Below are 14549 nucleotides of genomic sequence, written 5' to 3' on the forward strand. Positions count from 1 at the left end.
AAGCTGCCAAATGGATTTCTTGCTATTGGAGCTGAACTGTCTACTCTCATGTCCTTTCCTGGGAAATGTAGGAGATTTTGTTGTGGAACTCATTGGAAAGAAAAAATGTGTGGAAATAAAAGCAAATGGCTAAAGAAGCATTTTCTTCATTTTCAGAAGTCTCTGCACCAAGGCCATCTTCTCCCGGTGAACCCCTGGAAGAGGACAGCGTGTTGTTTAACAAACTGACTTATTTGGGTTGTACCAAGGTGTCAGCCCCACGGAATGAACCAGAAGCTCTACATGCCATGGCAAACATGAAGTCCTCAAGTCAAGCCCCTTTACCTGTAACACTCTATGTTCCAAACATTCCAGAAGGCTCTGTAAGGTAACACACAAGAATTTCATTTGTTGGTTAAGCAGACACATAAGAAGAGGTTTCTCGCTTTGTTACTTGTACAGGGAAGTAGAATTGCTGGATTTGTGCCTGAGGTTCTTGATGAAGACAAATAATTTTGAGAAATTCCTCTGAAGCAGCAAAATGTGTGCTCAGATTTACCCCGCAGTGCATGGCTGGTGGTACCAGCTACCACACAGTGTCAGCAAAAGCATCTCTTTCTACCTCAATATCTGTTCAAATATGATAATAAGAGAGATAATGGAAAGAGAGAGCTGATAATACCTGTGCTCTCCTGATCTTCCTAGTTTGTCAGCACTTCCAAGGTCCATGTGTTGCAGGAGTCCTTCTAGCCTTGGGCTTGCTGTAGAAGTGTCAGTTTAGACTCTGCTATCTATGTCTCAGTTGAGGTGCCAGTCTCTGCTTCCAGCCATTGCTGTGCAGAAGCCAGCTCTGACCCATGTCTGCCTCATGATGCCAGTGCTGACAGTCTCCAGATACTGGAAAATATTTACTTTCCCCATGTGAGTAGGGTCTGTAATAGTGATGGGAGAGTCAAAGGTTCTTAGTCAGCATGCATTAAACATGCACCTGTAGCATTCTTTCATCCAGAAGTAGGGACTATCTCAATATCCAAGATGTTTATATTTAAGCTCTGATGCCAAGGTATCTGAAGGATATGACTAGATTTCCTTTCTTGGCCTGAGCTGTGTTTATATATTGACTATCATCTTGTGGAGGAAGAGAAAGACCTTCAAGAATCTGTATTATTTTCTTCCATTTTTTTTTCTTTGAACCAAATTCGAGTTTCATTTAACATCAAAAAATATTTCATTTGTATGCTTCTACAATGGCAACAGTCACCCAGACACAAGATGTGTTCTGTGCCTATTTTTTGTACTCAGTGTGGCCATTCAGGAGGTTTGTTTTCCAAGGGAAACAGCAGGTTTCTTTGATCTTTAATTTCAGAGGAGATCAGTAAAGAACCTGCATAGATCTGGAAAGGTGAATCCACATGTGACATAACACATTCCATCAAAGCTTAGGTGGTACTAGTGTTGGCTTTGAGGAGTGTATTCATACCTGGTGTCTGAATACTTGTCCTATGAGGTTCCAGTTATGTCCCACCAAAATTACAGTGTGCTGAATCCTCCCAGGGCTCTTCTTGCCTTTAGACTAGGCCTATATTTTTATTATTACAGACTTGGGATTTTAGGTGACTGATATTTATTGGTCCTTGACATGAACGTACATATGGACAAGCAGTGAAAAGATACAGAACATTTGTTCTTTAAAAGTCACTCTCCAACAGTCTCTTCTGAAACACCACTCCTGCTTTTAAGTTTCTGAAATATTCTTTGGGTTTTGTGTTTGAGAGTATTTTAAAATTTTGGGTGAAGTCTTAGATCTGTGCTAAATATTCACCTGAATGTGGCAACGTTTGCTAAGCTGTATAGTCCTGTTGATTCCGAATTCTTTTTCCTAACTGTTTCTTAAAAAGATATTTAAATTTCTTTTCAGTGTTGCATTTTCTTTGATCTTTGTATACAAATCACATTTTTACGGTTTTATGTGATTTCTGCATTTCTTCTTTTGTGTTTTTCACAAGCAATGGCCATTGTTTACTGTCTGATCTAGAGGTACTGTATTTGTCTGTATTATGGCATATAAAAGAAATTAAGTCAATGTTACAACCAGGAACATTTACACCCTAAATTTGACAAGCATAGCATTTCTGTTCCTGCTGCCCATCTCATCTACCTGAATTTGGCAGTAATTGGAGTTTAGATCCTTGTTTATCTAATTGCAGAAAAGCCTTTTAGGTAGGCCTGTCTATTTTACTGACCTTGTTCCTTCGATCTTCCCTGTTCCTTTTCTTGCCAGAATAATTAATCAATTGAGCAATTTGGAGATAGCCTCGTTTCCCATCTACAAGGTGTTGTTTTGTGTGAGGGGGCAAAATGGGACTTCAGAGAGTGACTGCTTTGCATTTACTGAGAGCAGCTGTGGGACAGAAGAGTTCCAGATCCATGTTTTCTCCTGTGAGATTAAAGAAGCTGTAAGTATTCTGTGGTGTGCATTGGCTGGGAAAAAGGATTCAAGCAGTGTTTGAAGAGGTCATTCCCAATGTGGAAATGGTATATAGTGCCTTGAAAAATATGTTAGCACATATGAATGAGTTATGCAGAATGTGCAGCTAGTCATACATGAATGTTATTATGATTTTAAGTTTTTGCTTTTAATATTTAAACAAAATTCTGAAGTGCGCTGTAATGGAAAGATCTGAAAAGCCTCATTTGGGGCTTTTGCAGGCCTCATTTGGGTATGTTTCATACTGAAGTTGCAATATATACCTTTGGAATTAAAAAGAACCATGTTACAGTATTCTCCCCTAGATGTTTTAGGAAGAACTGTGTGACAGTCTGGGAGAAATGGACTTTTTAGGGTGGAAAAAGAGGCTGAAAAAGGAGAAATCTCCTTGGGTTTTGACATCTGCCAGAGCAAGCCCTATGTTGTGTTGTTAAAAACACAACTTCAGAACTATGTTATGCAGGTCCTCTAATGAGCTGCATTCCTAATCTCTAATCTAATTTATATTAACTCACTGAGCATGACATGAGCAGGGAACATATCAGGAATGGAAATAGGAGATGTTGTTACTGAAATGGCTTGGTTACTAAACACGTGATGTTGAGTGCTTTATGGTACATGAGGCATGATTTGTGTTCAGTATAAGAGGCAAGTGATTTTTGACCTTCAAAAACATCACAATGCCTCATTCAAAACACCGTTATTTTTGAATAAAATATTCATTATTTTGCTTTTCTGCAGGTCAGCCGAATTTTGTATAGTTTCTCCACGGCATTCAAGCGTTCTTCCAAACAAGCATCTGATCACGTGAAGGACTTTGTTCTTCCCACACCAGACAGTGATGTGTATACTTTCAGTGTCTCCTTAGAAGTCAAGGAAGATGATGGAAAAGGAAATTTTTGGTAATCAGAATGGAAAGGGAAAAGCAGAAATCTCTTTGGAAAAAGCCCACAGCTACTTTCCACATGCACAGCTACTATGTTGCAACAAAATTCATTTGACCTCTTTTCATGAGCAGACATGCTGTAAATAGGAAGCTGCTCTTTAGATGTTAGTTCTCTTTACTGTAAAAAGTTAAAAATTCAGGATAACTTCTTCAAGTGAATTTCTTGTCACTGCATCGTTTCTTTTAGGGATGCTCAATGGATTCCTTTCCAAATGGAAAAAATAGTAAGAAGTCTTTTAAAAACTTCAATCAAACTAAGGTTCTTGAGTAAATACAGTCTAGTGGTTTCTTTTGATTTTATTTTTTTTAATCTAATGAATTTTGAATTAATTTGAAATTTAGAAAGCATAAACTCTTTCCTGTATTGAACAATTCATGTACTATATCTGCTGAAGGATGTTTATTTTCTTTTAGCCCTGTGCCAAAGGATAGAGATAAATTGTACTTCAAGCTTAAACAGGGAATTGAGAAGAAGGTGGTGATCACAGTTCAGCAACTTTCAAACAAAGAACTGGCCATTGAAAGGTAAAAAAATCTTACAAAAATTATGAAGGTTAGATTATTGAAACAATGGTATTTAATGTAGTTTTCTCTGACTTGGCAAGTTGTGTGATGGAAAAAAATGTACCAATAACACACAGTATGATTGCACAACAGAATTAATGCCACCAGATGGCAATCTTAGCAAAAGAGTAACAGTGGGAGAATTCAGTTCTAGGGAAAAGGAAATTCAGGAGAACAGGAGAATCAAGAAAACCTGTCCCCCAACCCTCCCAAAACCTGACTGATCTCTTGACTTGGTTTCAAGCTTTTGCTTCAGAATGGAAACTAAAGTTTTAGACAAGGAATATACAGTAGAATTTTTTATCATTGTGTTTGTGTTGTAAAATTAGGCCTTTGCTACTCATTTTCTTAAAAAAACCCAACTATTTTCAGTATAATTTTAATTTAAACAGTTTTGCCTTCAGGATTCAGTTAATGAGGCATTTATGAATAGCATTTGATTATTGCTTTTCTCCCCAATGTAAAAATTTCTTTTAATTAGTTTTTATTTTGATGATGTTTAGAATATTGAATTGGAGATGTTATTTTTATCACCACAAGCTTTTCTATGTACAGGTTATTTAATTGGAATGACATATACAGGCTTGTAAATCATTTTATGTGCTTACCCCTGGTAAGATTAAAATTCAAAACTGATGAAAGATGAATGTGGGTTACATCAGACTTAACTTCTGAGCAATTTAATGTGCCTTCAAAAGTACTTTAAAGTGGAAGTTACAATGCAAAAAAATATTTCTGAAAAAATTTGGTCCCTGGTCTAAAGATTTTAAAAATCTTTTGTCATGGTTTCAGGAGATCAGACTTGGTTGCTGCTGAGAGAAAGTGCTCCCTCCTGATGTTCAGACAGAGCCTGGGATTGAGTCAGGGTGGTGCAGAAAGTTACACTCATGAATTGCTTTGGCCCTTCCTGCTCTTGTGCCCTGTTTGACCTGGGTTTTGCCAGTTTTTATTTGGATCAAAGCAGCTGAAGAGATGGTGTTCATTTCTGAGTCATGTGTGGCACTACATAGCTTCAGTCCCACTATGGGGAATGTCAGGTCTCAGTTGTTTGTAGGATTCAGGAAGAAAATTCTGGGTAATGGTCAGGACCTTTAAGGAAGCTGTTTTTAAGAGTGAAATAGCCTTTCATTCTCAGAGATGGAAGGATTGGCACTCTTCTCAGTACAATGATGTTTAGGTATGTTTTGCTACCAGTCATGCATGAGAGTGAATCCTGAGTTATGTAGGTATACCTTAGGTTAAAGTCTGGGCTGCTATCCTTAGAACTGCATTACAAAATATTGGTTGGTTTCTCATTAGTAGTGGAAACTCTTCAGGGTCACAGAATACCAGAATTATTTGGGTTGGAAGGGACCTTAAAGCCCACCCTGCTCTGTCATGGGCAGGGATACCTTCCATTAGACCAGATTGCTTCAAGCCCTGTCCAGCCTGGCTCTGAACACTTCCAGGTTTGGAGTAAGCACAGCTTCTCTGGGCAGCCTGTGGCAGGGCCTCACCACCCTCACAGGGAAGAATTTATTCCTAATGTCTCATGTAATCCTGCCCTCTGACAATGTGAAGCTATTCACCTTGTCCTGTCACAGTGTATGTTAACTTAATACAGCCTTATCCATGGTAGCATTTGTATTTTTATAAATGAAAATATACATTAGTGAATAACGATTACAGTTCTTTTGTTTTTTTTCTTCTGGTCTAGTAGTAGTGGAGTATGTGCAGTTGCACAGAGCTGCTCAGTAGCCACCTTTAAGTGCAGAAATCCAGCAACTCTGAAGTGGGACTGAGGCCCACAACCTGTGCAGGTCATTTTAAATCCTGGGTGTGTGGTTGAGCCCCTTGATGTTAGAGGCTGAATGTGTTGACAAACTGTTTCTGTAAAATCCATCTTGTGCAAGTGAGGGTCCTGACCTGGTTTGAACTGATTTTGCTCTTTGAAATAAGAGGGAAGAGAAGCCCTGACTCTTCTTGCAGCAGGATGCTGCTAGGCATCATAAGTGTGCTTCTGTGGGAGGCAGGGGTTACTTGTTCCTGACTCCCATTCTATTGGAAGCATACTTCCCAAAAATTTTGGCTGTCATGCATCAGAACTTGTGTACATCTGAGTGATGCACAGCAGGAGCAGCATTGGGAGCTCTTGTCTTTGAAAGGCACAAATATTTGACCTGCTTCTGCATCTTGGCCTTGCATTTCTCTGTGGCAGCTGAGCTGGTGATCCCCCTACTGCTATCAGTTGTAGCTCTCTCTGAGCTGTTTCTGCCTCAGGAACAAGAAGTAGTAGGTGTGCTGTTAGATTCTGCCCAGTTGAATTAGTCTCTCAGGGAATCTGGTTTGTGTGGCTAAATCCAAATCCTGGATCTGAGCTGCCTTGGGTGCTTTACATGGCACTGCATTATGGATATAGATAAATCAAAATAGTTGTCTACTGCTTTATTTACCACTTAGATTTTTATGTTTCTAGTAGTGAAAGATTATGGAAAATACTGTTGTGGATGTTAAGTGTAATGAGATGAAAAACAAAAGACATATAATGTAATAGGAGAAAGCTAGGTGGGGTAGTGATTGCATATTTTGAGACTTTTACAGTTAATAGTATTATTAAAATTTTAATTGCTGGTGTTCATATGTCCAAGCAGTATTGTTTAGCATATTACTTATTTCTAAAAGTCAGTGAGAAAAAGCAGTTTGATTATCAGAGAACCAAACAGAAGAAAAATTCTTCCAGCAAAACCAACTGAATTACAACCCCAATTTTCCATAGTATTTCAAATAGCAATTACTTTCAATTTTTTTTCTGTTTTCATTTGAGATCCAAGGTTTTTCAAGAACCCGTGCAAGACAGCTCGCTGATTGTTGCACATACATAATTCTGTTTGGTGTTTTTATTCATAATGGAGTATGTTCAAAGGGGAGAAGGATACAGATGATTTGCAGAAACCTCAGACCTGGATTTGTGCCTTCGGTAGTCAGGAAGTTTGAAAATCTGAATGTCTGAGGAAGTTCTTGGGTTGGTTATTTTGTTGGGGTTTTTTTTCTCTTAAAAATATCAAGAGCGTTTTCTTGTAAATTGATTGGACAGGACTTCAAGGCCCTATATATCACACAAATTCAGATTTTAAAAAATGAAGAATGAAATCTTAAAATTCAGCAAATTGTTATTTCTTGGTTTAAGGGTCCATGATGCTATATGATTTTTTGCATCAGTGCTATTATGAATGGTAGAATGAATGAATTTGTATTTTTTCCTATGATTGCATGGGAACAATTTTTAAAATGAACTGGGGAGAAGAGTGATTTTTTTTTTTCCTGCCAGTCTCTATCACTAATGTATAGGAATTGTTGGTATCTTCGAACTCATTATTATAAATGGTCTTTAGGAATAGTTGAGTTTTCACAGGCCAGATGCTAGTTTCTGCCATCTTCATTCTGGAAAATAATTTCATTGTCTTTTCTGTAACATGTATTGTGTTGTTTCCTGAGCGTTGCCATAACAATAAAAAACAATTCTCTGAAAGGTACTCTTAAAATTAGAAGCAGTAGGTGGCTGTCCATTATGTTCAAGCAAAGATTCTTGTATTGTGAAAAGCTAATAGATGTCCTTCTTTTCCTTTTTGTTTTGTTTTAAATAAACTTCACAGGTGCTTTGGGATGTTGCTAAGCCCTGGACGAAATGTGAAGAACAGTGACATGCATTTACTAGACATGGTAATACTTAGCCCTAATAACCTGTTAAATAAGATAAGGGCATTTGGAAAAAAAAAACAAACCAAAAAACTGCAGCAAAATGAGCTTTTAATATCTTTTTTGCTTTGTTTGTTTCTTAAATCCTGGGATTTGATATCTACAATCATGAGATGGACAAATAATTTCAATTCTTGTCAAAACCTGTGGCATCTGACTTTTATTCAATTAATGAAACAAAGATTAGGTTGTTACAAATAACTGAGCTTTCTGTGTTATGTTAAGCATGTTCCCTAAAAATGTAGAGCAAATAATTGTTTTAATATTTGGGTGCCAGAGCAGTGCTCTTATTTTTCCAAGGAGCTGAAAACTTTGTTTCCTTAATTTGATTTTAAATTCTTGCCCAGATTTGAAATATTCACTTGTCTTTTACAATATTCTATTTCTTAGAGTTGTGTCTGAAAGAACTGCAAAACAATGTGATCCTTTCTGTGATAATACGAATTTACTTTCTCTCTGTGGATAATACAGCCATTTTCAAGTTATGAAGTGCTAGAGTGTCCTGGTTTAAGGCAAATTTGGGAGAGTTAAACCCATCAGACCTTTTGTGGTTTTGCAGTTGTCCCAGTTTTGCCTAGTTCATTTCTGTGCTCATGCTGCTGGTTCTGTTTATCAGTATTTAGTTGTCTTTAGTTCTCAGACTCATTTATTGGCCTGATTGTATTTTTCAGCTCATTTTTTTCCTGATTTTATTTGCTGAGATCAGCTCAGATTTTCCCTTTTTATTTTTTGATTATAAAACTGAGTAAATTATAATGAGTTTGAGCATTGTTGTTCCTATAAATCTGTACAACACCATTTTATTATATTTGAATTCCTGTCCTTACTCCACCTTGAATTCTGTTTACATTCACATTCCAGGTCCATTTAACTGCTGCAATGAACTGTTAGTTTGTTTCTTGACTGTAGCACAGAAACAGACATTTGTGAGTTCCTTTCATCCTCCTTTCTCCATATTTAAATCTGGAGAACTCAGTCACTCTTATTTCTCTAACTGAATTGCAGAGGGGGAATGCCAGTCTCGTTTTATCTACAGAGGCTACCAAACAGGCCTCTGTGATCCATAGGGACTGTTCCTGAGAATTTCAGGAAGCATGTACTTGGCTCATACTATGAATTCCATTAATTCATTTTCTTTAAGGTTCATAAAACCGTTTCTCATCCCCATGCCCCTCCCTTTGATCTGAAACCATGACTGTAATACAATCCTGTGTGATTTTATTTTTAGGAATCCATGGGAAAGAGCTCTGATGGGAAGGCTTATGTCATTACTGGAATGTGGAATCCTAATGCACCCATGTTTCTAGTACTTAATGAGGAAACTCCAAAAGGTAGTGGTACCTAATCTGTATGTTTGTTTTACCCAGCAGGGGTTTGGTGTATGCACTTTCTCTTGGTAATCACGGTGCGTGCCTATGAAACATTTCACCCCATGAAACATTATGTTCCAAAGAGTCCATTGCTAGGAATTTTCTGTATAAACATGCCCAACACAGAGTTGTGAATAACTGTTCATAGAACAGTGTGGTGCTGATTTGGAGATGTTACATTAGTGTTTAGGGCTGATGTGCCTGTCCCTGGTTGTTGGAATTTTTTGTTCTAAGCATTTGCAAATTGTTGTACTCAGCGAAGCAGTATGAATAGCAGGCATTGGGGTTCTCCTCTTTCTAGTTGTGAGCTGATTACAAATTTCATCCCCTGCAACTTGGGGCAGCTGACAATGATGCTTTCAAGTGCTTGATTATGTAGCAGAGTTTTATTGCTGGAACTTACATTCTCTGATGGGATTAAAAAATTAGGACTATAAATCTGGAGTTTGTTTCCTGTCCTGAGGCAGAACCCAATCTTGAAGGCATATCCAAATACCTGCAGCCAGTGTCACTGTTCCTGCTGATGGATTTTCACACCACATTATTTCTAGTGGCATGTAACAGAACTCCTTACACTTCGCAGCGTGCCCTTATCCTCTGCATGCTCCTTTTGTTTGATGGGGTTTGTGTACTTTACTGGTGTTTTCTTTGCGTGATGTCTTGCCCCTGGCTTTAAAACAAGGACATAATATCTTTGTTTTTGAAGTTATCACGTGGTTAATGCACACTTTCATTCTGTGCAAGAGGCATGGAGGGCGTAGAACTCAGACAAATAAAAGATGTGCAATAGAATCATTAATGAAACAGGATTTTCAATTGGAACAGCAGTTTATAAATTTGAGCTGTGACTAGTTTTTCTCGTGTTTGTGTTTCAGATAAGCGTGTGTTCATGACTGTGGCTGTGGACATGGTTGTTACTGAAGTGGTGGAGCCAGTCAGGTTTCTGCTGGAGACCGTGGTGCGTGTGTATCCTGCCAATGAACGCTTCTGGTACTTCAGCAGGAAAACCTTCACAGAAACTTTCTATATGAAGCTAAAACAGGTAATACCTTTGGTTTTTTTATTTAGAACATTTGTCTCATATGTCCTTTTGGCCTTTATAAAAGTTAGTATGGCACCTGCTCCTTAGCAGCTTGTTCCTTTTAACTGTTTATTTCAGGGATGCTCTAATGCATAAGGATTAAGTAGCATGTGTATAGTTTGTGCCTTTGTGTCATGGTTTAACCCCAGCCAGCAAATAAGGCCCACACAACCACTCGCTCACTCCCCCATGGTGGGATGGAGGAGAGAATCAGCAGAGTAGAAGTGAGAAAACTTGTGGGTTGAGATGGAGACAGTTCAGTAGGGAAAGCAAAAGCTATGTGCTCAAGCGAAGCAAAACAGGGAATTCATTCACCACTTGCCTTGGGCATGCAGGTGCTCAGCCATCCCCTGGGAAACAGTGTAACACTGGCTTGGGAAGACAGATGCTGTCATTCCAAACATCCCCCCCTTCTTCCTGCTTTCTCTCATTTTGCATGCCAGGTGTGATGCCATATGGTCTGGAGGATCCCTTGGGTCAGCTGGGGTCAGCTGTCCTGGCTGTGTCCCCTCCCAGCTTTGTGTGCACCTCAAGCCCTTTTGCTGCTGCGGTGGCATGAAGAGCAGCAAAGGCCCTGACTCTGTGTCAGCAGCTGCTGGGCAGAGCTGAAACTCCCCTGTATTGTCAAGGTGTTTCCAGCAGAAGCCCAAAGCAGCCACTGTGAAGGAAATAGCTCTAACCCAGCACACTTTGTAAACAATTGTAATGAGTTGTAAGCCATTGGTTTTGTGGACTTAAACTATTTTGAACCTGCCTATTGAATTCTCTTTAATTCTCTACCATCTCTAAAGCAAGACAGCTAAAGCAAGTCCACTTGACTGGTAGAATTGGGAAATGGCTCTATAATTGTTCATTGTAAAATCAAAGGGCTGCTGGCATTTACAATATGAGGGCAGATGGCTGTAAGAATTTGGCTTGTTAAAGACAAAGGAACCTGATGCTGAGGTGTAAGAGAGTGAGGCTGTTATGATTGGAGCTCAAGTCCCTTCTGATTTTGGCATTGGCTGAGGTGCATACAAGGGCCACATCTGCCCATTCACTGTAGAATGATGTGCAGCTGCATCCTCCTGCAACCACTGCTCACCTGCTTTCTCCAAAGACAGATCATCCAAAGTCTTGGTATTGGCTCCAAAAGTGAAGAGCAGAGGCCAGTTGTACTGTGGGCATCGGAACAGTGGTGCATGGTCTTTGTCTAATGGAACCAAAGAGCAGTGATTTAATTTTACTAAGCATAATGGGACTATTTGAGTTACCATCTTTTTATGGGGCACAGCAATAGGTCTGAAAAAACCAAGCTGTGTTGATGTTACATGGCAAAACTGCTGCTGTGTTTAACACTTAGGGAGTAAATAGATCTCAAGCAATGTTGTTTCTGTATTTCTTCTAGAGATTAGCATAGCAACTTGTAATTTAAGGAAATCTGAGAAAGCTGGCTGTTACATGCAAATAAGAATATCTGCATTTTGACATCAAAGAAAATACATTTGAATGTGTTCTACTCTCAGCTGTTTGATGCTTATCAGTTCAGCTTGCCTTTTAAATCACTTGCAACTGTACAATTTTTAATTGAGTAATAGGGATGCTTTCTTTTTCTCACCCCTTATAATGTGACAAACATACACATGCCTTTCTTCCCTGAAGAAACACGTGCATTTCTTCCTGCTGCAAAATTCAGAGTCTGTTGTGCAGATCTTTGGAAAAGGAATATTTTTAGTCCTAGTGATCCTTCTGCAAGATGAGGTCCTGATTGTGGTTGCCAGGATCTGTTTGGGTGACCTAATACAAGTCTTTATTTCCCCAGTTCTCAGTTGGACAGTTTGCATTGCAGTAGCTGTTCCTGCCAATACCTTAGAGAGATCCTGTACCTCAGGGCACTGTTACTCCTTGGGAAATAACTCTGCAGATGGTGGTGGGATCAGCCATTTGGGAACTTCTTGAGAATGCAGTTGAGCATTAAGTAGATTGTAGAAAAATCATAACCCTTCTGAGGAAGGATTCAGGCACATTTAATAGTCTGAACTGAGATGGGTAAGGTGTGCTCAGGTATAAAGAATGCTAAAAGCTGACAGAAATGCAAGTTAATGTCATTTAGTCATTTAGGATTGTTCTTTCTAGCTGTCTTATTGTATTGCTTGTGCACATTTTCATTGTTAGAACATGTTCCTTGTAGTGGTGGGTTCGCGCTTCAGAGAAAACCAATAATCAAATGTTTTAAATTTTACACAGGTAGGTCTTGCAGTTAACCAGAACATGTGCAAGGAGCTGAAGACTTTTAGTAATTTTAACATCTAGCAAAACCCACAGTATCTCATGCCTTACTCTCTCAAAAATAAAAGCTATAGATACCCATGCTTAATAACATTAGTGCTATCAATACTTGATTGATTTCACCAAGTACTGTGCAATTACCCAGTAGTGGTGTTATGTGAGAATAAAACAGGGATAACGGCTCTAAAGTTATCCTGCTTAATTTATACAAAATGCAGGCTATTCATGCCTACACCCCAAAATTGATTAAACCGACTTAATGAGAAATTCAGTCAGCAAAACTGGCTGATAATTGGAGCATCTGCTTTAAGGGAAGTGGGTCTCAATTATTAATCTGAAGTAAATGAGGAAAGGTTTCTCACTATAAAATAACTTACACTGTGTCAGTCCAAAAAGTCCCTGTTTAAGCTGCTTATCTGCATAACTTCACCAGCTGGTTGAAATTGCAGGTGCTGGTCAGCAGTTTGTGTATATCTCCATTGCAGGTATTGTGGAGCCTTTCAACTTTATCATATTTGTTTTCCAAACAAGTTGAGGGTACTCTAACTGAAACTGTATTTTTCTGTGGTTAATTTGATGATTTTAGTATGTTCTGAAAATTACCTTGTTTTAACTGAATAGACAAGATAAACATAAAGAATAGCACAACATTTTGGGCTGCTTCATTTAATACCATCATTAGTTTGCAGTTACATACAATTCTCTAAAAATATAGTAATCACTGCATGTCACTGAAAAATAATTCATAACTGTAACTCAAAGGAAAAACTAATACTCTTTGTATTTTAAAACTTGTAACTGCTTAAACTGTAGTTAACTGCTACAGTTAATGGACTTCTTTTCCATAAGAAAGCCATAGAATCATGGGGTGGTGTGGGTTCACAGGGACCTTCAAGATCATCTAGTTCCTGACCCCTTGCCATGGGGTTCCATTACATTTCTCATTGGAAGGAGTGTATTTTAAATTGTGTTCTGCTGAGGAAAGATACATTTTCCTGGGTTTTAGTGAGTAAAGGACTAAAAAGGACTAAGGCTTTTCAAAAGGGAAAGGTTTTGTTTCTTGTGTAGTCTTGTCTTTACCTACGAAAAAACTCCTACCATTATTATATTTTTCCACCCTCAGGCATTCTCCACCTGTTTTACTTACTCCAATATTTTTCCTCTTTGTTCTCTCATCTTTTCTTTAGCTGAGATTTCTCTTTGACTTAATCTCATTATAGCTGTTTAAATTGGAAAGTTTTTTTGTCATTGTTCTGAACAAGACTGAAAATGGCTGTTAAGAGGCAGCTTTGAAAATAATGCAGTTTTATTTATGTTTTCTACCTGTAAAACTGAGAGAAACAGAACTGTCAGATACTGCCATCTATTTTTGCCAAGGCAAAGAAATCTGAGGCAGTCTGACCAAACTATTGTTTAGCCTTTGATAGCCTTATTTTTCAACCTAATACATACCCATATTTTCATTTAGTCTGAAGGAAAAAGCCATACGAGTGCTGGAGATGCAATTTATGAAGTTGTCAGCCTGCAAAGAGAATCTGCCAGAGAGGAAGAATTAGTCACCCCAACAAGTGGAGGAGGGCCTATGTCATCCCAGGAGGATGAGGCAGAAGAAGGTAAGGATAAATCAGCGCTTAACAGTTTCCACGGATAGTATACTATTATATTTCTGCTGTTAATTTACTCAATTCTTAATACAACTGCTTTGGACAAAAAGATCACCAATATTTTTCTATTAGGAGTAATAGTATTTTTGCCAAGCCATGGTTTGGATGTCTTCAGTAGCAGCAGCAGCAGATGTGTGTCCATCTTTGTGTGCTTCCAAATGCCTTGCTGAGGCACCTGTGCTCTGCCAGCAGGTTAGAAAATGCTTTGCAAAGGTATTTTCTTCTGGTCAGAAGTCATTTGCCTTGAATGTGCTGTGCTGCTAAAGAGGACAGCATGAAATTAGGCTTTGAAATGGCAGGTTTTAAATGCCTGTTTTTAAAGAAAACAAAAAAAAATCCCAGACAGACTCACATGGGGAATTTCCTCATCCCCTAACAGTCTGCTTAACATGTGATTTAGTTTCCCTCACTTCTATCTGGGGTTTATTAAAATATCTCCTGGTTCAGTTGGGAG

At 38.5% G+C, this 14549-nt stretch overlaps 1 protein-coding gene across 2 annotated transcripts in view; it reads left to right on the top strand.

Annotated features, from left to right (window-relative positions):
• Positions 1–14549, top strand: part of RABGAP1L (RAB GTPase activating protein 1 like) — a 223137-nt gene that overhangs the window by 21557 nt on the left and 187031 nt on the right. For both annotated transcript variants that reach the window (XM_041478883.1, XM_041478884.1), the window contains exons 4-11: positions 157–367; positions 2261–2435; positions 3209–3369; positions 3828–3938; positions 7610–7676; positions 8941–9043; positions 9958–10124; positions 13900–14044. In XM_041478883.1, coding sequence (XP_041334817.1) covers positions 157–367; positions 2261–2435; positions 3209–3369; positions 3828–3938; positions 7610–7676; positions 8941–9043; positions 9958–10124; positions 13900–14044 — 1140 coding nt within the window. The remainder of the gene's footprint in view (positions 1–156; positions 368–2260; positions 2436–3208; positions 3370–3827; positions 3939–7609; positions 7677–8940; positions 9044–9957; positions 10125–13899; positions 14045–14549) is intronic.

Source organism: Pyrgilauda ruficollis, unplaced genomic scaffold, assembly GCF_017590135.1.
Source record: "Pyrgilauda ruficollis isolate IOZ18807 unplaced genomic scaffold, ASM1759013v1 scaffold47, whole genome shotgun sequence".
NCBI lineage: Eukaryota > Metazoa > Chordata > Aves > Passeriformes > Passeridae > Pyrgilauda > Pyrgilauda ruficollis.